General features: G+C 40.3%; 2 protein-coding genes across 2 annotated transcripts in view; one reads left to right on the forward strand and one right to left on the reverse strand.

Moving 5' to 3' along the window:
- The first annotated feature begins 1,431 nt into the window (after positions 1 to 1,431).
- On the forward strand, positions 1,432 to 4,769 carry epcam (epithelial cell adhesion molecule). The gene is made up of 9 exons (XM_031284124.2): positions 1,432 to 1,788; positions 2,767 to 2,868; positions 2,979 to 3,237; positions 3,344 to 3,409; positions 3,520 to 3,586; positions 3,697 to 3,795; positions 3,892 to 4,092; positions 4,203 to 4,247; positions 4,373 to 4,769. The coding sequence occupies exons 1-9, from the start codon at positions 1,728 to 1,730 to the stop codon at positions 4,397 to 4,399; spliced, it is 927 nt and encodes a 308-aa protein (XP_031139984.1). The 5' UTR covers positions 1,432 to 1,727; the 3' UTR covers positions 4,400 to 4,769.
- A 1,544-nt stretch (positions 4,770 to 6,313) lies between these two features.
- Positions 6,314 to 22,483, reverse strand: part of plekhh2 (pleckstrin homology domain containing, family H (with MyTH4 domain) member 2) — a 49,419-nt gene continuing 33,249 nt past the window's right edge. Inside the window, exons 22-30 of the mRNA XM_031284123.2 lie at positions 17,807 to 17,984; positions 16,755 to 16,910; positions 16,548 to 16,645; positions 14,906 to 15,047; positions 14,464 to 14,600; positions 13,906 to 14,035; positions 13,483 to 13,569; positions 9,337 to 9,486; positions 6,314 to 8,067 (exon numbers count right to left, since the gene is read on the reverse strand). Coding sequence (XP_031139983.1) covers positions 7,882 to 8,067; positions 9,337 to 9,486; positions 13,483 to 13,569; positions 13,906 to 14,035; positions 14,464 to 14,600; positions 14,906 to 15,047; positions 16,548 to 16,645; positions 16,755 to 16,910; positions 17,807 to 17,984 — 1,264 coding nt within the window. The 3' untranslated portion in view covers positions 6,314 to 7,881. The remainder of the gene's footprint in view (positions 8,068 to 9,336; positions 9,487 to 13,482; positions 13,570 to 13,905; positions 14,036 to 14,463; positions 14,601 to 14,905; positions 15,048 to 16,547; positions 16,646 to 16,754; positions 16,911 to 17,806; positions 17,985 to 22,483) is intronic.

The raw sequence follows: 22,483 nt of genomic DNA on the forward strand, positions 1-22,483 counted from the left end.
TGATTAGTTCCCTAAATTGCATATAGGTTTACACATCCCTACAAAATCTGAACAAATGGTCAAATGTGCAGACTGATGCTTCCTGTCTATACTAATATTTGGTTGGTATGTGAGGTGCAGAAAGATCAGCTTTTGGAATAGGCGTATGTCTTAATATCTTAAGTGGCAAACAGAAAACTGTCAAAATCTTGAGAAGCTGTTGAAATGTGATGTAGTAACTGCTTGTTTCATAACTGTGCCCACTAGATGGGGTTATACAATTCATTAAAAGAGATAATTAAAGACTAGGCTATAGCAATATAAAAGACAACATCCACTATCTTACTTTTACAAAAAAACAACATAGATACAGAGGTATCAATGTCAATAAATGTGTCTAATTATCTGGCTATTGGGCATCTCACATGTAGATACAGCAGCTCTTCTTTCTTTTGTAATCTGCACCTCGAAGGCTCACACATGCGTACAAGAGCGCAGCACTATCCACCCCTTCCTCAGTTGCCACTCAAGGAAATATTTCTCACATACATCATCTCTATGAGATCTGAGGCTTTGACTCACCCGCGTCATCCAAAAGAGTGTGAGTCACGACGCCTGAGAAATGTTTTCCAACTTCAGGTTTCTGTCAGGTAAGATACCTGCTCGACAGCTGATGATGTCATCATGTCGCACAGTGTTTCTCTGTTTATAATAAACAACATATGTAGAGAGTATAGAGAGAACAATTTGCTTAAACACTGTGCATTTCCTCCACATATTGGGATATTTTAGATCTATGATATAAAAAATGAACAGGAACACACAACTCTGGAAACCGCTGGTGGTTTGAATGTAGCACAGAATTTGATATATGACGTCTAGCTGAAGGAACACCTACTACAAAGATATACAAATACAAAGTGAAAAAATATCACGGTATAATACAATATATTGGGACTACGTTTATATCATTACATATGTCTAGTATAAACTGTCTAAAGTGACGTATATTATCATACAGGCATATTACAATGATACAATAAAGACATTTACATATAAAAAGCCACTGTAAACTGTGATGATCAACATCCTGCAGAAAGACCATAGCAACTCTCTAAGTATAAAGATCACTACTACATAAAAAGACAGTTTTACAACGATAACTTATACTTTAAACTGCACGTGACTAACAGAGTGGAGAGGTTTGTTTTCAATATGGTCTATTTGACTTTTTTTTAGCTAGAAGTATCACAGATAATTAAGGAAATCTTGGCTTATTGACAAGCTGAAAGAATACTGTATGTCAACACACAGAGAGAGAGGGGGGAGAGAGAGAGAGAAAGAGAGAGAGCAAATATGGTCATACCGGGAAAAAGGTGCGTTTGATCAACCACTATGCAAATTGGAGTGACGTCAATAGACTACTTGTCTTATAAATGTACTTCATTAGAGCTCTCTGTCAGTTGGACGACAATCTCTCAGCTCAGCGCAACAACGTCACTTGTGGTGGTGCTCGTTCTGTTTTGAGTGCTGCTTACCTTTGTTTGCGCAAGCTCGTTGAGTTTCTCTCTCCAAACAGGTTGGACTAGACACACCTGCAGGGAGAAAAAGGAAGCCTTGTACAGCCTACACCGGGACGCCATTCTTCACTCCATCTTTGACCTCAGTGGACGACGGACGGGTAGAAAGCCGACGAGGGAAACTTTTTTTTGTTTCATTAATTCGTTCCAAGTTTGACCAATTTCATCATGAGCATTTGGACTGTTCTCGTTCTCGTTGCCTTCGCGGCGGGAGCCTCAGCTCAAGACTGTAAGTAGATGATTTTAAAAAAACAACTTTTAGTCTTAAAAATGCGTCACAACGCAGTGTGGCCTAACATGTCGCTTAATTGGGACTCTGTGATATTTGTATTTTAAGTGGGCCTACGTTTTCTCAGTACTTGGGTAGCTTTAGTTACTAAAAAAAAAAAACAACAGGAAAAATAGGTTGAAATACTTTTAAGTGGTGTGTTTTAAGAGGTTGACCTCTAAACACCTTTTCTTACCGTAGGTGTAATGTTTGCTCGTATTTAGTGACTTTGTTGGCGAGAAGTGATGGGGGGAAAACGGGATTTAAAGCTGTTATTAGATATCAAACTTAGATAGTCTTGTTAGAGTGGGGGTTGGGAGGTTTCCTACTGCCCTGGGGACTTGTCTGTTTGGAGAAACCAACGCCCAGGTGTTCAATAAACCTGCTAGTCTATCTGCTCTAACGTGACTTGTCGTCGTCGCCCCCCCCCCTTCCCTTTCCTCTCTCTGTAATAGGGCTGTGTCACCGACAATACAATAAATCCTGTATGAATTAGTCTTCCACCACGCATATGATGGCCTACATTTTGCATAGATTTGGGGTTATTTATGATTAACTAAATCATATTATAGCCCCCCTATCCAATATGTTGCATATTGTCGAAGACTATCATCGATTACATAATTTTAAAAATATGAAGTGGCGTGGCCGGGTTGGGTCAGTGGGTAGAGCAGCCGCACATATATACTGAGAGGTTTATGCGTCGACGCAGAGGTGAAGGGTTCGAAAACGACCTGTGACAAATTTCCTGCAGGGCTTCCCCCCCCCCCCCCCTCTCTCTCCCCTTTCTCGCCTAGCTGTCCTGTGAAAAATTAAAGGCGGAAAAGCCCCCCAAAAAATAAAATGAAGTGGCATTATAACTTTACAGGCACTCCAGTTACTTCAAGTTGTTTTAATTGTTTCAGCCTGAATGACAAATCCTTGTGTATCTCTGCCTAGGTCAATGTAACACGATGAAGTGGGCAAACTGTGATGGTACACCATGTGTGTGTACTATTTTGCTCGGCGATAATATACGACAACCGCTGAACTGCTCCTCATGTAAGTAAAATATGTAAGCTGTGATCAAGCCTGTAGATTTCCTTCCCTGTTGCAGGTTTGTTTTGTTGTCACCTGCTCATGATGGGCCTTCTTTTTTGTTTCCCCTTCAGTGATCCCTAAGTGTTTCTTGATGAAGGCTGAGATGTACAGAGCTAAAAAGGGCCTGTCCACCCGTACTGGAGGAAAGCCAGTGGAATCTGCCTTTGTGGACAACGATGGCATCTATGACCCAGAGTGTGAAAGCAATGGCAACTTCAAGGCCAAGCAGTGCAACAACACTGAGGAGTGCTGGTGTGTCAACAGTGCCGGTGTTCGTCGAACTGACAAGGGAGATAAGAATATCAAGTGTGACAAGCTGGTGGAGACCCAGTAAGTTATTTATTTTTTTCCCTTCCCATCAGTGTGGAGAACTAGCTAGATGGAGTAGTTTTACTGTTCAACTCTTAACAGTTTACCGTTTGTCATTTTTCTCCAGCTGGGTTCGTCTTCAGCTGACCCACAAACCTGTGACAACTCCATTGAATGCCAACGATTTGAAGGCGTAAGTATTTTTAACAGCCTGTGCTTTTTTTTTTAATTTTGAAATTAATAAAAAAAAGAATTAACATTAGTTTCAATATGTCGTAATTGTAATTTCTTTCCTTAATACAGCGCAATTGCAAATGCCATTCAAACACGTTATGGCAACTTTGACAAGAGCATGGTGGAGAATGTTGAGGTGAGTGTACAATTTGGGAAGGTGGGGGAACCCAGCTTTTTTTTTTTTGTCTATTTAATTGTCAGAATATAATTACAAAAATACCTGACTAACAAAGTATCATCCTGCAGTATGACGCTGATTCTCGCATGATTGTGGTGGATGTGAAGAAGCCAATAGGAAACCGCCAACATGACCTGGCCAACATGGCCTACTACATGGAGAAAGATGTATGTTGATGGATAAAAATAAAAAATCCTGTACAGTAGATGAGGCTTAAAGAGAGGCCCAGTGACTGACGCTACCATTTTTATCATCTCCTGCAGGTGAAGGTGCTGCCTTTGTTCAAGGATGACAAGGTGAAGTTTGCGCCAACTCTGGGCAACCAGAACGTGGAGATGGAGAACATCCTGGTGTACTACGTGGACGAGGAGGCCCCGACGTTCACCATGAAGAACCTGTCTGGTGGGATCATCGCTGTCATCGTGGTGGTGGTCCTGGCTGTGGTTGCCGGCCTGCTGGTCCTGGTGAGTGAATCTACTTTTATCATTAATCTGGCTCAACCACTGATTTTCTTTACCATGCAAGTCTTATCGTTTTGAATTTTAATATTTTTTTTTTTTGTGTCTGTGTGTAGTTCTTCGCCAAAAAGCGACAGGATCGGAAGTACAAACAAGCCCAGGTAAGATTAACTTCTTGTGATTGACATTTTTCAGCAACACTCTGTAAAATGGACTTTTTGCACCTCGAATGGTGTTTTAACACCATGTTTTTATCTGCTCTTTTTTTTTTTTTTCTTCATTTTAGACAAGCGAGATGGCGACCATGTCTTAAATGAATATCTTTATCGCAGCAGGAGTCTATGAAGAGTAACCTTGTACATCACATTTTTGGATTAACTTTTCTGCAGTGGGTGTGTGCCATTTACCATTTTTATTTGAGGAATACAGATCGTAAAGGAACAATGAACTTGCTTTATGTTGGCACTACTGGTACCGCCATTATTTATAAATTGCAAAGTCTTAAGGCATCGTCCAATCTATATGCCATTTTAAAAACTGCTTTTTACAATATGCTTGGCGCATGCCACATTTTAAATGTTAGAACTTGTTGAATGTTTTAAATTCCACATCATAGATTGTACAGTTTCTTACATACTGTGTTTTGGGTGTTTGTTTTTTTTTTTAAATAAAGTTTTTTTTTTTTTAAAGACTCTTGGATGTTGTGCAGGTTTCGTTGCAATGTAAGGGTTTGTCTGAGAGACTTTGGGCACAGTGGAGAAGTACAGCAGATCATATATGGGGGGGGGGGGGGGGGGGGAAGGGAACAAGCTAGAGGAAGCCACAATTTAGCTTGTCTAGTCTTTTAATTGTATGTATGCGCTGATACTCCAATCTTACAGTCAACACAAACACTTGATGTGTTAAGGTAGTTACAGTATATGGATATATTCTGTATATGGATATATTCCGTAGACACTTTTAACCCTCCCTTTGTCTCACATAAGACACACACACACATAATAGGCCTTTGTTGACATGGGGCAGGTTTCCTACTCGGATGACATTTTTGAATGGGTGTGGCAGACCAGTTTTGATCGTGTCCCTGTTTCTTTTGAAGGCAACTTTTAATTTCGGCTTTGCGTGGTTCACACCTGGAAAATACACCTGTATATTTCTTCTCCAACTACATGAAAGATGTTGGGTTTGAGCTCAGACCTATGGAATGTGAGTGGTTTGTGTATCGGGCGATACTGGTTGGCCGAGACTACCTTGCTGTTAGCGTAGAGGGAGGTGGTTTGTCATTTCTAGCTTTATCTCTGAAACCTTTTTTGTACCGAATTCAACCTGTTCGTCAGGTTCTGGCTCATTCATAAACAAACTCACGCAGTGTCTTCATACACAATAAATACTGACTTTAATAAAGGGACTTAAGCAAGACTACAGTGACTGGCAGAAATCCTCTTAATTGAGCAGAGATTGCGAGGTGGGAAGTTGTTGCACAAGTTGCATTTCAATGAACAAATTCAGGTAAACCTATGGAGGTTTAAAAAAACAAAACATGAGTGTCAACACCTCAGTGTTTTGTGTGGGCGTGCTCCAGCTGAAGGCAGCACTTTAGGATGCAGTTTCTGATTAACCTTTGTGTCACAATTGTTAAGTCCCACTGAAGGGTTGGGTTAAGTCTTCCTCGAAACCACAAAGCAAAACAAAGTCAACATAAAAAAAAGAAGCTGTAAACAGCCTAACTTTGAAAGCACATATCTGCAATACATTGGACTTCATGCATTTGGACTTCCTCTGTTTGATTCTAATCCGTTTCTCCATTTTTCTTCTCCATTGATCGTTTGTCTTTTATGTCTTAGTTCTCTTGCCTCACCCAGTTTTTCTCCCACATAAGCCCTCCCTCCCTCCCTCCCTATTGCTCCATAGCAATGCAAGGACAAAAGCATGTCTCTTAACTAGTTCAGACAGGTTGGGTATCATATATCCTCCCCCACCCCCACCTCTCCTCGCTCTCTTCTCTGTGAGAGACTACAGGAATGAGGCGTGCCACTTGCTGTCAGGCACCTGTTGCAGGTATCGGCGCGTCAGTAACATTCGCACCAATGAGGAAGCTGGACGGCACGTTTTATGGGAAGAGAAACTGGAGGAAGTAGGAAAGAGTGTCTGCCTCTTTTGGTTTCTATGGTATTGGACATAGATTGTATGAAAGATGATTGTATACACTCAGTGAAACAAGTATGCTGTTTGCTGTTTAAGTTTATTCAAGCATGAGAAATGTACAATAATTCCAAGGATGATTATTTTATATGACAAATAAATATAACACCTGACAATACTCACAGGCTTCAGATAATACTGGGAGGGAAAATCAGCTTTTACCTTACCTTGGCTTTGTACCATACATATAAAATTAGTTTTCCAGTTTATCTTTGGATTAGAGAAGAGGAAGACTGCTTCTTTGAGATACCATCATATTCTGTGTCACGCTAGTTGACAGAACAGAGAAACACCATTTCTCTGTAACCCGAGCAACCGCAACATATTTTCACCAACCTGTTCCCTTATCACATCCCCTGACCATCTTCCTCAAAATCTACCTGAACCCTGTGTTACTTCTCTAAATGACGTCGTGAAATACTGAGCAGAGGGATCTCGTTGATTTTAGTCGTGCACGCCACCAGAAAGTATTTGTACATGATTAAAGTTTCACCACTCTCCTGGCTATTCAGTAACTAAGAGCACACAGGGTCCAAACTGGCGTCCTCTTATAAACTACAAACTTTTCCCCGTCGCAACCAACTTGCCCACTCTACGGGCTTACCAATCACATCTGTTGCATTGCAAATATACACACACACACACACACACACACACACACACAACTACGTTAACATTTTTCTTCAGCTGCAGTCTTGCCCTATGCTTTCATCATTTTTGATTAGTATCCTTCATTATACAACGATATCCAACACTGTAAGGGTTTTAATTCCTGGTAGAGTTATTGTGCCCTACAGGGGGACAGAAAGAAAGATACAAAAATACCCTCCTTAACAAGGCGTCATTGCCTTTTCTAAATTGTGTGTGCATTCTTTTTTTAAGACAGGAATACAAAAGTTTACTTCAAAGAACACCTTTAAAAAAAAAAAAAAAAAAAAGATAATGCACCACACAGCACAGATGGATTATTGGAGACTTTAAAACACTAGCTCAGTCTGTCAATAAATAGTGTTGACCTTTCTTTAGAGTCTGACATAAAACAAAGGCGACACATTCATCAGGTAGACCAATATATGTCAAATATGCAGAATGTTAAGCAAAAGCCTCTTAGGACACCTTTGTACCAGCTCACTGCTCCAGTTCCATTATGTTCTCTGAGGAATGCACTAGTAGGTCACCTTTCAGGAGTTCAAATGCTTGAAATTAAAGGACACCAACTCCTAGAACTCCTGTATGATCATAGCAGTAAACTGCTGCAACCTCAGCTCGTCTGTGATATCAAATTATACCAAACGGATATGAAAACGAGTCCAAACTCAAGTGGATGGAGCAACCATGGTTTAGGGAAGACAATACTTGTCACTTCCAGTAGGCAGAGAAGTGACCATTCCACATAGAAGAAATGAATCTGGCCCAAAGAGACACATCTACAGGATCACACTGATAAGAAGGAAGAGCTCTGTGCCAATGGAATTCAGGCCTTGCGCAGCTGTAAATAAATCCTTCATTTTCAAAATTCAAACAAGGTGAAAAAGGCAGCTCAGCGAAGTGAATGTTCCTCAGAGAGATCGGGGACGTGATAGGTTTGCGCCGTCACAGCAGCGTGGGGGTCTTGCTGGGGCGTCCCAGTGCCGGTGGGGATTTGCTCCTCAGATCTCTGCTCTTCAGACTGATGGGCTGGGCCACCATCAGAGCCGGGGCAGAGAGGTGGTGGGCGGCGGCTTTCTGCTGATGAGCGCTGTTGATGTAACTGGAGATGAGGAGGGTGATCTCCCTTATCTGTCGACCGAAACATAAACAAAAATGGACGTCAGCGTGTTTGTGCATGTTGTTTGCATGGACTGGAAATTCACTCAATAATCCTTTATATGGTGAAGCTGATGAAGGCACTTGAGGATTTGCAGTATAAGATAGCAGGAACGTGCTAGTAATTATAAAGTAGTCAACTAAAAAAAACTTTAATTTCAACAAACTTGTCACATGGTTTTATCAAGGGCGACAACAGTACTGACACGTTAAGACTGAAGCTGCTGACAGACAGGGTTTTGTGATATTCAGTGACTTAAAATGCCTCAATTTTCACCATTTTCATGCTAAATTATTCCAAAAAACATGTTTTATTTGGGGATTATAATTGTTTGCCATTTAAAAGAGCAGTTGCACAGGTTAGACTTGACATGTGGCAGAACTCATTCATTACTGAATCTGTTCAACATTTTGGGAAAAACACTTTGACTTTTTTCCACTGTCATATCTGTTATGAATATGAAGCTGGAGCCAACAGCCGGTCAGCTTAGCTTAGCACAAAGACCAGAAACAGAGGTAAACGGTCTGCTGGCTCCAGATTCATATTTACAGGCGTACTGCTCTTCCAACACTGAGCAACAAAACAAGTTAGTGAAGTTCCCGGAATGCCAAACTAATCCTTATAAGTAGATTGTCTGGGTTGTCAGTAGGCCACGAGTGTTATTAATGGTTAAACTGTTTAAGGCTGGCACCAGGCTGATAGACGTCTCATTGTGTTTTATTTGAATGAGTTCATGTTTTGTTTATTTCATTAATGTCTAACAGGTTCCATGAATGTAAAAGGTGGCAGGGGCGGGACTAGAAGGGGGGGGGCATGGGGTGGCCCCCGCCCCTCCTGAAATATGATTGCCCCTCCCCTGGTGTCCCCCAATCTATTAGGCTAGAGTGCAGTCTGACAATTTTGATTTCAATTGGATCAGAGTGCTGTCACTTGGCTGCCAATCGCCCCATGACCAATTCATGTTTCCTAACATGTTTCCTAGGTGATGATGACCTAAATGAAAATGATCTAAAATTCTGATACCATGGAACCAGCACTGGGATTGTTTTTGAAACAAGTGGCTGACTAAGTTGTTCTATCCTATCCAATATTTACTATATTTCCAATCAGGTTTTCAATGCTGTATTCTGATAAAACCGTACTGCATAATGGGTAAACCCTACTTGAGTGTCTGAATGGTCATGATGTGATAAACTCCACTCATCATCGGACACCAGGGTTCAGTCTAATCTCTCACTAACCTTGGAGGCGTCCATCGCAAATAGATATTTCTCTGTAGGTTTGTCTTTGCTGGCGTTGGCCCCGATGCTCTGCCCCACGACCAGCATGAAGTCCTGTTTGCAGCCTCCGAACGTCATCAGGCTCTTGTATGGGTGGCACACCAGCGGCTTCTGAACACACAGATGCACATATTTGTGTTATGACACAAGTATCATATGTGTGAGAAAGTGACAGCAAGTTTCACTTATCAGCATTTTGAATTGTAAGTGTCAACATCTTCTTCTTTTAGTCCAACTAATGTGACGTGCATTTCAAAAATCATGTAGTCGCATTAATTGAGCTATATTAAGTCCTTCCAGAAAAATGCAGTTTTTTGTGATTGGGCAAAACTCCTTGATTATGCGGCACGTTTTCTTAAAAAATGCGATGGAATATGCGGGATATTTATGCAATTTTATGCAAAAACTGCGGTTTCATCATGGCTTCACCGCGGGGTTTGCAGCTTTTCGATGATGTTCACGTCGTGTAATTACGTCACTTCATAACGTTCCCATGGCAACAGGGGAAAATGGCTGCTCGTGTGTGAAGTAAACGCAACATTTTTCAACTTTCTGCTAAGATATATGTGACTTTTTTGCAACGAAAATGCGGGGATTATGAAATCATGCAAGCCCCGCATATTTTGCGCGGAAATCGGCAATTTATGCGGCGAAAGTGCGGCGTATTTGAAAAAATGCGGCCCCCACATAAATATGCAGACTTTGGCTGATTATGCATTGAATTATGCGATCGTATAATCGCATTTTTCTGGAGGGACTGTATATTATAAATACAGTAGTGATTTCAGACCACAGATGCCAAACAGAAATGTGTCTTTCAAAGGTCAGAACTTAAGGAAAACTGGATGCATACTTAGCTTCTTAAAGCTACAGTTGGTATCTTTTATGAAAAATAACTTTCAGCCATATTTGCTCAAAACTTAAATCTACATTGTGTAATTTTTTGAGTTGATTCTTAGCAAAAAGCCCTTTGTTCTTTCACAAATATGTGCTCATTCATGTGTAATTACTTCCACCAACTAATCAAAGTATTCTCGTAAGCGTAGAATCGGCCATTTAGAATCATTCAGAATACATACGAGGGAGTCGCTTGAATGGCGGCCGCCATGTTGCGCCTCCATCTTTAAAATACAATAGCCAAAGAGGGACATACCTCCACCTTTGGCCCTCTTACACTCAGTGGCACCGTGACGAATGCCAGGGGGAGATTACAGGGAAGCGAAAAAGAGAATTAAAACGACAACACGACAGGCAAAGCAACAAGACCAAAGTTAATATTGGAGTGGCTACAACAGCTGCGCGTAAGAGGAGATACTAAGAGCTAATTTCCGGTTCGGCCACCGTAGAAGTTAAAACGCGCTCGGAATGGGAGGGGCTAGAAAGCAATATTTAGTTGCTTGTCATATACAATTTCACCGCTAGATGAGAGACATTCATACACAATGCTCCAGCCGGTGGGCGGGGATTAATTTTGGCTCAACTTGGTCACAAACTTTCTTATAGCTAAACAGTAACACTAAAATATATTTCTGAAAACAGTTGAGGTTTGATGTAGGCAACGCAGTGACAGAGTCTTGATTCATATTTGATCAGCACTGCCTGGTTTGAGGTTTGATCTCAGTTCACAAGCAGTCATTGTCAATGCATTAAAGACTCCTCGGTTCTGATTGGCTGTTTTTCCTTTGGGCGCACCAGAGGGAGGCAAATGATCTGTCTCATGTACGACTGTCACCATATAATGACAAGCAAGTATGACATGACTAAAACATTTTTTTTATTTTTTTTTTTTAAATAAAAGTTCTGTGATGGTTTGGACATTTCTGTTGCCTGGTTTTGTATATTTTGGTTTCCTGTATTATTATTTCTGTACGTTTATTTATGGTGTTTACCCTGTCTTGACTGTGTTCTGTGTATTGTGTGTTTTTTGGTTAATTCCTGTGTTCTCTGTTGTGTTGTGTCAAGCTTCTGTGTTTAGTTGATTTCATGTTTTCTGTCGGTTGTTCCTGTTTCCTGTTTTATTTTGATTCTGTCTTGTCATGTCCAGCTTTACTTTGTGTTTTCCCGCCTTGGTTGATTGTCCTGCCCCGTCCTGATGTTGTCTCACCTGTTCCTGGTTTGCTCGTCTCCTAGTTTATTTAGCCTCTGTGTTTCCCTTTGTGTCTTGTCAGATTGTTTTGTGTCCTTGTGTCGTCCGTTTGTGTGAGTTTGTGTGCTTCTCCGTGTCTCTTCTGGTCTGTTTCTACCCCTCCTGTATTTCCCTGGTTTTTGACTCCCTTGGTTTTTTGTTGGATGCCTTTTCTTGTTTTGGAATCGGTTTTTGCCTGCTGCTTCATCCAGGACTCCCTTTGTTCATTTTTGTGTTTTGACTAATAAATCAGACCTAACAAACCTTCTCCTGCCTGCCTGCCTGCCTCTCCCTGCATTTGGGTCCTTTAATCCCAGAATCGTAACAAGTTCCTTACTGAACATTTAGATAAAACACTGCATCACTGTGTGCTTATTGGTCAGCATCAAAACACCGTGCGTCAAATGAGTGCTTAATATTAGAAACCATTTCCTGCTCCACTGCAAGGTTATAATGGTTTTGAATTTGATTTAGTTTTGACTTTTCAATTTCATTTTTAGTTAGTTTTCAGAGTGTGTTTGCTAGTTTAACTTTAGTTTCAATTTTTCAGAAAGATTTAGTTTTACAGTAGTCTTAGTTTGTTTTTAGTTAGGGCCACTATGGCCAGGTATAATGTCTCAGACTTATGTAGCTACATTTACATACAAACAAGGTGCATCAGAACAAGGACTAGTTTCTTTCCAAAAGCCATAACCACTTTGAACTTACACATGCACTGACTTCACTTCACAGTCTTACCCCCCAACCCCCGGACTTTCTTCTACCCACCTACTGTGCAATATTTAATATTTAATACTTCTGATAACACTGATAATTCTGTGCAATATCATTATTTCACACTGCGTATCACACTGTATACAAACCATATTTATCTTTCTATTTTTATATATGTATATAGCATCTCAGAACTGTGCACCTCCCCCCCCCCTTTTTCTTTTGCACAACTTATTTTATTCCATGTTGTTACATTTCTCTTGCGTACATGTTGAGACTGGAAAAGGAGTTGCTTCAATCTCGTTGTACATGTGTATAATGACAATAAAAGGCATTCTATTCGAAAACACATGGAGAATGGCCGTGATGTTTAATGTTTAATCTTTGTGCTACTTAAAGGAACACGCCGACTTATTGGGACTTTAGCTTATTCACCGTAACCCCCAGAGTTAGATAAGTCCATACATACCCTTCTCATCTCCGTGCGCGTTGTAGCTCTTTCCGACGGCTCCACCGGTAGCTTAGCCTAGCACGGATCCTGAAGATAATTGGTTCCAACTAGCCTACTGCTCCAAATGAGTGACAAAATAACACCAACATGTTCCTATTTACATGTTGTGATTTGTATAGTCACAGGGTGTACAAATAACAAGATCACATGAGACACAGCCATCTTCTAACCTTATATAAACTGGGAACTATATTCTCAGAAAGGCGAAGCACTAGTGCTAGGCTAAGCTACCGGTGGAGCCGTCTGAAAGAGCTACAACACGCACGGAGATGAGAAGGGTATGTATGGACTTATCCAACTCTGGGGGTTACGGTGAATAAGCTAAAGTCCCAATAAGTCGACGTGTTCCTTTAAGTGTCCGATGTGAAGCAATTACGGCACAGCGCCATCTCCTGGAATGTCAGTTCAATATTTGTGGTTGTGTCACAATGAGAGTGGATTGAAATGCATGCGGTCTCCTTTTTTTTAAGTAGTGATATATTATAGATAACAACTAAAACTGAATTTATTAATTTGTATTTAATTTCTATTCTTTTTTTTTAAACCGGCAAATAGTTGAGGTTTAGTTTTTCTTGAAGGTGCCACTTTTTGTTTAGTGTCAGTTTACTAAAATAATTTTGCACTGCTTATTTTCGTTTTCGTTTAACCCTATTCAACTACTTGTATGACTCATAAATACTTCATAAATAATTCTACTCTCAGTGACTTCTAACTGACAACTTGAACATGTCAGGACAGGTACATGGGAGACGCTTACAACAGAGTTGTTTTCCAGAACGCCAATACCATCTTCATGCACTGCCAGCCAAACACGTGCACCCTGCTCTGGAGAGGGAGTGATGGACTAAAAACAGAGAGACACACACATCAATTCCGAATCAATTTTCATAATACTAATATACTGAGAGTAAATACAAACAGTATGCTACACAATCATATTACAATGTCACTGCTCTAGATCCTCACCGAACAGGACACACATAAAGTGGATACACTGTATGTTTAATCAGATGACGATTTTTTTAATCTAGGCTGATGATAAGATAATTTGTTGTTTAATGTACAAGAGTTCACAGTTCACAGTTCACAAACACACACACACACACACACACGCACACACACACGCACACACACACACACACACACACACACACACACACACACACACACACACACTTACCTCTGCTTCAAATAATTTGGCTCCAAAGAAAGGCCACTTCCTGGCAACGGTCAGGTAGATCCTGACACACTCGGGGGAACTTCGACCCCTGAGGGAGGCCCAGCGGGCAGAGAGGCGCAGCAGCAGTTGTCTGACAGAGGGGGAGGTGGAAAACATTCAACATATTTATTTGATTGCCACAATCTATTATGACAACAGTGTTCATTTTAAAATCGGTTGTGCTGCATAACTTGAAAGACTCCTATTGTTTGATTCTACAGCTTTTCGACCTCAAAAAACTTTCTACAGAGATGTAATCAGACTGGGATTAGTATGAATGATGCTGATAAAAGTTATGTATGTTCAGGATTATGGAAATTAAGGGGTTAACTGCCACGGCAACTTCCTGTGATGGAAACCTATACTTTATGACTGTAACAAACAGATTATACCATTATAACTGAGCTAACGTACTAAAAATCTGAAATATATAGCCAACTAAATAAATAGATACACACACACATGAAAGTAGGAAATGTGAGTAGACTGAATCATAGCCAGTGTTCTGTGTTCTGGTACCTGAGCTGCTCCTCAGACGTGGTCCTGCGGTAATGTTTTGGGTAAAATCTGTCCAGAACCTGTTTCAGGGTTTGGTTAGACTTGGTCTGGGCTGATCCAGGAGCTGAGAAGGGACGCTCAAAGTCCCCAAACTCCACCTGAACACAGACACATAAGTGTTAATACTGTATTGGATTTTGGTCAGGTCTAGCAAATGCGGTTTTGGGACTCTGCTCTCCTGTCGTGAGGTTCCTATGTAATCTTGTTATAATATTATTCTGTTGAGTTTGTACCAAGGAATAGAATGTGGCCTGATTAGAAGCATGTGTTCAGTGTTCTAAGAAGATGTCGTACGGTGATTGAGTTAAGAGCCCACTCCCTCTGTGTATAAAACAAATGCATGACTGAGAACATGATTATATCTCACTATTACAAACTATTTTTTTCATTGTAATTGTCAGACCTGGGCCAGCAGGGCAGCCATTTCCAGAGCCAGTTCCTTGTTGACAGGGAAGTGTCCCGCTACAATGGCCTCATTTGTCTGATAAGCCAGCAGCAACCTCTCCCTCTCTGACTCCCCCCTGACCTGGAGTGAGAAGTACAGCCTGAGCGGATGGAAAGGGAAAGACAGAGACAGTAAAAGTGAAAAAAAGGAAAAAGAAGGCTAGAAGTTGGAAAATACAGACGTGAATGATAGATACAATAGATGGTACATTGTTGAACTTCCTTGGGTTGTCCGTGTTGTATTTCCAAAACAGTAAAACCGTTTGGTCTCCATCACAGTTGAGCTTAAGAAGATTTAGAGTAAATCAGTGATCTTCAACCCCTAGGGGGTCCTCAGAGTCATTGCAGGGGGGGCCGTGAAATTATTGTTTAATACATTTTAGAAGGTTTTTTCCCCCCAAAATTAAAATAAGCGGAAAATATACATTAACATGAATCTAACATATTATTGGGAAAGATAAATCGGCCTATTCGTAAAAAAACAGCACCAACCCCAACAACATTGATGATACGTTTATTGGCCTATAGGTAAGGTACCCACTATCATAGCCATCCATATACAGTGAAGCTTAAAGGACAATTCCGGCGCAAAATGAATCTAGGGGTTAATAACATATGTGTACCCAGTCGACATATGTTTTCATGCTAATCGCATGTGTATTTAGCTTGAAACAAGCTAGCGTGAACTGGTGATTAGCTGCTAATGCTACCTTTCGGGGCAGAGGGTAAATCGCTATTTTATACCACTAACAAGGCTCAAAATAGCACCACACTTCCACGGTAGCATAATGAGGGTCTTCTTGCGGGCACCATCTTGGAAAACACAATCAGTCGAACGACGAACGCCGTGCAACCAGTAACCAGTAACATAGTTCAAACACAACGTTCGTGATTCGACTGGTCATGACTGTTTTCCAAGATGGCGTCCGCATGTAAACATGAACACTACTGTCTTTATAATCTTTCTAATAAACTGTCTGTACACTTACAAAGTTCTCAATGCTTCGGTTTATATGTAGGGACCCTCATTATGCTACCGTTGAAGTGTGGTGCTATTTTGAGCCTTGTTAGTGGTATAAAATAGCGATTTAGCTAGAAAGCTAGCGTTAGCAGCTGATCACCGGTTTGCGCTAGCGTGTTTCAAGCTAAATACACATGCGATTAGCATGAAAACATGTCCCAGAGAACGGTTGACTGGGTACACATATGTTATTAACCCCTAGGTTCATTTTGCGCCGAAATTGTCCTTTAAGGATTCACTGTGCCTTCCACATGTATGTTTGACATTGAAACATGATGATATTTGAATATGTAAATAGTAGCTTAGTATTGTAGGGCACCATAAAAAGTTACACTACATGTTATGTTAGGCCTAGTTTAATATGCAACGCAATACAATATATGTAGTAGGGGGTCCCTGCTCGTCTTTCTTTCAGGTTAAGGGTCCTTGGCCTAAAAACCGTTAAAGACCCATGGAGTAATTGAAGTAAAAAATACATTCTGCTGTATTCCTGTAAAGTGACCCATTATCATAAACCTGTTGAACGTTGTATGAATATTAAAATTTTTGCCACCATAGGGCTGGTTGGGTCCTTCTCTACCTGTTCTTGTAGGTGAGGCGGACAGTCCTGGTGCTTTCAGACTTGCCAGTGTGCTGCTCCTTAGAGGCTTGCTCCCATTTGGAGATAATGTCACAAATCTGCAGGCGATATGGAGACGACAGGTTCGCATGAAGTGTTAAGGGTTAAGTGTTAATATAACACTTCCTATGTTTAAAAAGTCGTCGTCACATGAATAAAAAGATGCACCTTGATGCCTCCTTGCAGGCAGTGTTCCAGCTCTCTTCCAGTAGGGTCATCAGTGTACAAGCTGAAACCAGATAGCCCTGTTTTCCTTATGCCGGTGTCCTGGTTGAGGCGACACTGGAACTCGTCCACTGTGGTCGAAGCATCGAAGCTCACCACCTATGGAAATGCGACGAAATGCAGAGGACAACGCTCAGATAGCAAAAGTTTTAAAATAATTCTAAACGTTCAAATCTTCTTCAACTTTGAATGGTTCCAAATTGAGAATGGTTTCCCGTATACATAGCACATACTTGCAGAGAATATAGAGACACTTCTTAAACATATTGATAAATACATGCATGAGAGTAAGGAAGCATTTTTTTCGGCCATCTCATCATCTAACAAGAAGCAGCTCTTTGTGGCTGTACTTTGGCACAGTGGTGCTTTAAGCTAAATGCCAACGTTGTCATGCTAACATGCTCAACGTGAAAATGCTGACATGATGTTTACCATGTAAGCTTAAAGTGTAAGCATGATAACATTTGGTACTTAGCACCAAACACAAAGTGCAGCTGAGGCTGATGGGAATTTGATGAGGTTTGCAGGCCAAGGTATTGGATAAACAAAAGTTTTGCATGATGCCGACCCTAGAAGAAAAGTTGAGAGATCAACAATATGATTACAATTCATCCCAAGGGGCGATTCTAAATGTAATGGCAATCATGTAGCAATATTTTCTTTGGAATTGTGAGATGTTATCACTTCCTGAAAGCATGCACAGAGAGAGCCAGGGGACAGGTAGTGACAAAAACAAACACTTCAAGAGAAACCTTGACTCAGAGCGTACAGGTAGATGCTTGGGTGGGGCAGTGAAGCATGTGAGCATGTGCACAGACAGTTTAAAACACTTATGACTTGTGACTTATTACAGTGGACTGTTGTTGTACGTGTAAACTGTGTGTGATTTCAGGCTACGATGTAAGAACGTAGAAGCAAGATTAAAACCGTTAGCATGAACTAGCTTTGAATGCTTCACTGTTATTGTTATTGTCTGTCTTCCTGTGTATTACTACCTGGTAGGTGTTATTGAGGAAGTGAACAGGGACGCTGAATGGCAGAGAGTGATGATAGGGATTCCTCAGTAGGATCGACAGTATCTCCATACGGGACGGCCTGGCATGCCTCTCGCCCTTCTGCTGGGTCCGCTCCATAGAGCGCTGGCAGTAGATGGCATACTTACCCACCTCAGTCCTGAGGATACAGTGTATATAAGTACAGTATATAAGTGGTACAGCAAGTATATACTGTAATTGGAATTCACTCAGAGCAGCTACAATTTGGAATATACAGTATGTGAACAATATTGCTGTGCTCACTAAATGATCATGATTAATCTAGTAAGTGATCACCATATACCTATGTTTATGCTGATATATGTTTGGAGAATGTTAATGTATGCTCTTATAGGGGCACTCCAGTGATCTACTCTTAGTATTGCACTTCCATAAGGTTGGGAGATTTACAGGAGACACATTTAAAGGTCCCATATGTGCTCATTTTCAGGTTCATACTTGTATTTCGGGTTTCTACTAGAACATGTTTACATAATTTAATGTTCAAAAATCACTTTATTTTTCTCATACTGTCTGTCTGAATATATCTGTATTCGCCCTCTGTCTGAAACGATCCGTTTTAGCCCCTGTCTCTTTACAACCCCCCAGGATAAAGGGACCAAAGAACTGTGTTGTGTTTTGGAGAACTATGGACTGACTCAGCATGTGACGGAGCCCACACACAATAAGGAGCACACTCTGGACTTGATTATCTCCAAGGGTCTGAACATTTCCAAGGTTGTGGTGACTGACGTTGCTCTCTCTGATCATTCCTGTGTTTTCTTTAATGGCACTATCTCTGTGCACAAAAGTGTTCAAACAAAGGTAATTAGAAAACGATATATCACTGAAAACACCAGTGAAACATTCATTCAGCTTTTCTCCTCCACACCCGCCCTCTCTGGGGTCTCAGTCACTGAGCTTGTAGATCATTTCAACTGTAAAATTACAAATGTTATTGATGCCATTGCTCCCACTAAGGTCAAAGCTGTCTCTGGTAAGAAATGATCTCCATGGAGAAATGTTATACTAGTGAGAACAGAAAAAAGAGAGTGGCGAAAAGCTGAACGCAGGTGGCGAAAAACGAATCTCCAGGTCCATTATAATAACTATAAAGAGAGACTTCGCATTTATAATTTGGACCTGAGGACTGCAAGGCGGTCCTTCTTCTCTGACATTATCGCAGAAACAATAATAATTCACGTACTTTGTTACTCCAGTACCAGTAGCATCTGAACTTTTATCTACCAAGGCCTGTAATGAATTTGCCTCCTTCTTGAAAGACAAAATTCAGATTTAAGAATTAGATCGTCAGTGCTTCCATATCAGGTACAGGATATGTGTTGTCACAGCGTTCACGCAAAACAAATTCCAATATGACCCAATTTCATACGATCAACCATAAAAACCTGGAGGACATTATACAACAACTGAAAACCTCCTCCTGTTGCCTTGATATTCTACCAAAGGGCGAATTGTTTGGCTTCAGATCTTCTAGAGATTGTAAACACGTCTCTTCTCTCAGGTATCTTCCCACAGGCCCTAAAAACTGCAGTCATCAAGCCACTCTTAAAAAAGAACAATCAAGACTTCACTAATGAGCAACTATAGGCCGATATCAAACCTTCCATTTTTAAGTAAAATCATTGAAAAAGTGGTTTTCCAACAACTCCACCTTTTCTTGTCACTAAACAATGGAACAAACTCCCAGAAAACTGCAGGTCTGCCGCAACTCTCACTTCTTTTAAATCAAGGCTGAAGACCATTCTTTTTGATGTTGCCTTTCTTTACAGTTTTTCTCAATTGCTAAAACACTAAAACCCATTGGCTGAAGAAAGTTCTGTTGTCTGTTGTCAATTCCTTAAACCATTTCACATGGTAAAACACCATTTGCAGATCTCACTTGGACTTTTCAGCAAAACTCTAAACACATTCTCGTTCTCAAAACACATTCTGCACTCTAATGCACATGTGATCCATACTGGTAAACACAAGAGGGGACAATCACATAAAAATAGAGAACATTGATTGAACACAACCACTCAAAATTGATTTCACTTGTTTCAAATGATGTGACACAACCAATATAAGCCAGTTCAGAGAGCAAACAGGTTGTTGAAGGTAGGAAGGAGAAAGTCTGAGAATGGATAGATGAAACAATGTGAGAGGACGAGTGTGTATGCGAGGTGTCAGGGCTGGATACGGCACACAAGAGGCTTCTTCCCCCGTTGCCTCAGGAGGGACTATATTGCTCGTGATGTCGACGAAGTGCTCTGGCCTGACCCAGCCCAAAGACAAGAATAAGCACATTGATCACATGTTTACTCCTTTGATTTTTGTCCCTTTGAGTATTGTATACTGTAGTACAGTGCATTGTAGGCTGTATACTGTACAATGGACACATTGTATGGCCCTGAACATTGTGCTTTCCATTTGTTACTGTAACAGTACTGACTGCTCAATAGATTTTGGCTGGTTGCAGGTTCATATCAACAAAGAATTACAAGAATCAGTATCACAGAGACAAAGGACAAGTTTGTGAGATGCAGGGTACAGTACTGTAAAAATAGGGGTACAAGGAGGAGGAAGAACAAAAACAATTGCATAGAGCAAAGCACAGTAGTAATTTCTAATCAATTTTGAGCTACTATGATAGAACATGTTTTCGTTCATCCAAAGACAATGACGGAAAAATATGAAATTTGTTTTGAGATTAAAAATGTACTTCTCCCTGAGAACTATGTTTTGAACAATGTGTTTTCTATTTTTTTGGTGTATTGTTTACTGACTGCTTGATAGTGTATATCATTTTGATCACTTTGTTTATGATTTGAGAGCAGTGTTTGATTTTGAACACAGGTAAAACTGTTTTGAGGCGAAAGTTTAATTTTGCAAGAGGAGTCAGAGGTTTTGTAAATAGTGCTTGAAGATGAGGTTTTGTGTTTAATGTTTTCAGAAAATGTAGCAATTTTCAGTAATTGTGTTTTAGCAATTGAGAAAAACTGTAAATAATTGTTCATTTCTTATACTGAATTAAAAAGTAAGACCGGTGGGACCGGCCCGTTCTGGAAACGGCAAGGATTGAGGGTGGATTGCGTGTATAGAGCAACGGCTTATACATAAGCCAATACTAGCACCATAAAATCTTTTTAAAATAAAATAAAATTGTATCTGCTTTTATATTTTTAACTGTTTTTAACTGCTCTTTAATGTTTAATTTCTTATACTTTTTTAACACACTTTTTTTTTTTTTCTTATACTTTTATTCTTGTATTTTAATCGTTTTTATGTAAAGCACTTTGAATTGGCCTGTTGCTGAAATGTGCTATACGAATAAAGCTGCCTTGCCTTGCCTTGCCTCAGACATCTTACCTGGACATAATGGTATCTTTGCTCTTTTACCTGTTTCTCTCAAACGGTACAGTGTATAGTTGTTTCATTCTTATTTGGTGTTTGTGAAGGCTTGTGAAGGAAAAAAAACTGTAATAGCATCTTTAGTTAGGCCTTCCCTGCATGGTAAACGCCGACGTCTTTCAAGCTCTACACCAGATAATTGTTTTTGGTTAAAAATAGCTATAAACTAAATCCAAGATAGGCAAATCGACTTCAGAGCCCCAGTTGACCTTATACTTGTACTAATATATACTGTTTTCACAGGCTGAGTAGTCCTCGTGATGAGTAAACTGAATGTGTTTGTATGTGTATAATGGGTGGAGTACCCCTTTATATGAGTCGATTCTAAGTTCTTACAATGTTCATTGCATCAGTACATAAAGAACTATATTTCACACGAACTGAGGTATGTAAACTGAAACCAAGTTGATTTACCCTTCGGTACATTTCTGGAGGGAGGTAATGGAATGAGCAGCCAAATTGTATTCAAATACATGCACAGCAACAAGCTGTGACATGTGCTGTAGTCTGCATTATGTTTCTGTGGTGCACAGAGAAAAATAATGAGGCTACCACGGACGTTAGTACAGAAGGATTTGCTAAAGGGATTGTAAAAGGCTGGCTCCATGATAATGTCATGTCAGTATTATCTAAGTATAGTATGTACAATAAGACAACTTTGGCCCTGCACAAAAGACATCATAGATGACGACGATCACTAAAATCATTAGGCGGTCGACAGAATATCAGTTGACAACTAATTCGATAATTGATTATTTTGGTTTTATAGTTTGAGTCATTTTTCAAGACATTGTCTGGTTCCAGCCTCTCAAATGTGAGGATGTTCTGCTCAGTGCAAATCTTATACAAAACAAGACATTTCAAAAACCAGGTTGGGGGAAACTACCTACCATTTTACAGAAAAAAATGATGAATGATTAATGAAAACAAAATAATGGGCAGATGAATTACTACTGAAAATAGCCCTTAGTTGCAGGCCTAGTTAATATAAGTATAACATGTGGGTAATAACAGGGGCGGAGCCAGAAGTTTGTAAACCTTCAGGGCTCAGCCCAAACTGGTCCGGGGGCATGCTCCATTTACGACAGCTATATGCACTAGTTTCCAAGCCATTTCAGATACTAGAATGCCTAAAAATCTGTACATCATTTGTTAAAAAAAAACAAACATGATAATTGCCAAGGAAAAGCATCTTCCTATAGAGCCTACATCCTCTTTTGTATG

Source organism: Sander lucioperca, chromosome 15 (assembly GCF_008315115.2).
Source record: "Sander lucioperca isolate FBNREF2018 chromosome 15, SLUC_FBN_1.2, whole genome shotgun sequence".
Lineage (NCBI taxonomy): Eukaryota > Metazoa > Chordata > Actinopteri > Perciformes > Percidae > Sander > Sander lucioperca.

Excerpts from the sequence above, each read along its gene's own strand:
- epcam (XM_031284124.2), top strand. The coding sequence starts at position 1,728 with ATGAGCATTTGGACTGTTCTCGTTCTCGTTGCCTTCGCGGCGGGAGCC. Across the intron at positions 3,238-3,343 it reads GACAAGCTGGTGGAGACCCA|CTGGGTTCGTCTTCAGCTGA; the intron begins GTAAGTTATTTA and ends ATTTTTCTCCAG. Across the intron at positions 4,248-4,372 it reads GGAAGTACAAACAAGCCCAG|ACAAGCGAGATGGCGACCAT; the intron begins GTAAGATTAACT and ends TCTTCATTTTAG.